Source organism: Lepidothrix coronata, unplaced genomic scaffold (genome assembly GCF_001604755.1).
Source record: "Lepidothrix coronata isolate B3197 unplaced genomic scaffold, Lepidothrix_coronata-1.0 Scaffold371, whole genome shotgun sequence".
NCBI classification, from domain to species: Eukaryota; Metazoa; Chordata; class Aves; order Passeriformes; family Pipridae; genus Lepidothrix; species Lepidothrix coronata.
Window position 1 is genome coordinate 179,091 of NW_016690551.1, and position 1,398 is coordinate 180,488.

A 1,398-nucleotide genomic window follows, 5' to 3' on the forward strand; every position below is an offset into this window, starting at 1 on the left:
ATCCCTGGAAGTGTCCCAGGCCAGGTTGGAGCACCCTGGGATAGCGGGAGGTGTCCCTGCCCACGGCAGGGTTGGCACTGGATGAGCTTTAAGATCCCTCCCACCCCAAACTATTCCGGGATTCTGTAACCCCGGCTTTTGGAAAAAACAAAAACAAAAACAAAACAAGAAACACCTCAGCCCGTCTTTAAGGCTGGGAGGGGGGTGTGAACTTACCCTTTCTGGTTTCCCAGTGGAGAAAAATCCGCAGGGAATCTCCCTCCGTCCATCTCCTGGTGCGCGGGGCCCTCTGGAGCCCGCGCCGCGCATCGCCCGGATCCAGCGCTCTCCCGGCTGGATCCGCCGCCGGGAACAGCTGGATTTGCTGGAATGTCAAAGCCATCGGCACCGCTGGACGAGCCAGCGATTCCTGTGGCGGGTTTGTACAGGTAGGAAAGGAATTTTTGGGGGGGATCCGCGTCGCTGCGACCCGCAGGGCTCGCGGAGTGTCCCAGTGGGCACCGCCTAAAAACGAGCTCCAAATCCAGGGAAATAAAAGCAGGATGCTCGCACTGACAAGCAGTGACTTTCCAAAAGGGTCACATCCTCCCCCTCGCGGGAGTGTTCGGCTCGTAGGTGGGAAAAACACACTGGCAGGGAACAGGAAACGTGTTATTCCAGGGGAAAGAGCACGTGGAGATGGGAGAGAGACTGGAAAAAAGCTGCTTGGGAAAACACCCAGCACCAGGAAGGACCCGATCCTGGATATTGCCTCCTCCAGACGGGCAGGACTCTGCAGGAGCTGGGCTCGGCACGGAATTCCCAGAGGAACTGCAGTGCTGGGAAGGGGGCCGGGTGCAGGGCTCGCTGTGCACATCCTGGAATCCCTGAGGAAAAGGGAGTCCCAACAAATCCGCTGTCCCTGGCAAGCAGAGCTGGGCCAGCTCACTGTGTGCTCAATGAAATTCCTGCGGGATCAGATGGATGGAGTCTGGACAGGGAACACCTGCTCCAAGGCCCGGGACAGCAGCCAGTAGATGGCATTCACATTCCATACGTGTGCTGCCACGGCAGGCTTGGGATGCTCCGGGAAACGGGAAAAGAACGTTTTTCATGGAAAAACGAAGGGAAAAGGCAAATATTCAGCAGAGGTGACCCTGAAGGCTTTGACAATTAACTTTGGAGCCAACAGGTGCTACAGACTTCCTGGTATTTCCTGTCCCCATGGATCTTCTGTCAGCTTCTAACAGAGAATCCCAGGATGGTTTGGGTGGGAAGGGACCGTAAGGCCCATCCAGTCCCACCCCCTGCCTTGGGTAGGGACACTTCCCACTATCCCAGGTTGCTCCAACCTGGCCTTGGACACTCCCAGGGATGGAGCAGCCACAGCTTCTCTGGGAATTCCATCCCAGCCCCTCC

The 1,398-nt window shown here is 57.3% G+C and overlaps 1 protein-coding gene across 1 annotated transcript in view; it reads right to left on the reverse strand.

The window, feature by feature from the left end:
- Positions 1–1,317, reverse strand: part of LOC108509539 — a 5,343-nt gene extending 4,026 nt beyond the window's left edge. Inside the window, exons 1-2 of the mRNA XM_017839026.1 lie at positions 929–1,317; positions 217–364 (exon numbers count right to left, since the gene is read on the reverse strand). Coding sequence (XP_017694515.1) covers positions 217–364; positions 929–1,023 — 243 coding nt within the window. The 5' untranslated portion in view covers positions 1,024–1,317. The remainder of the gene's footprint in view (positions 1–216; positions 365–928) is intronic.
- Between the last annotated feature and the right edge of the window lie 81 nt (positions 1,318–1,398).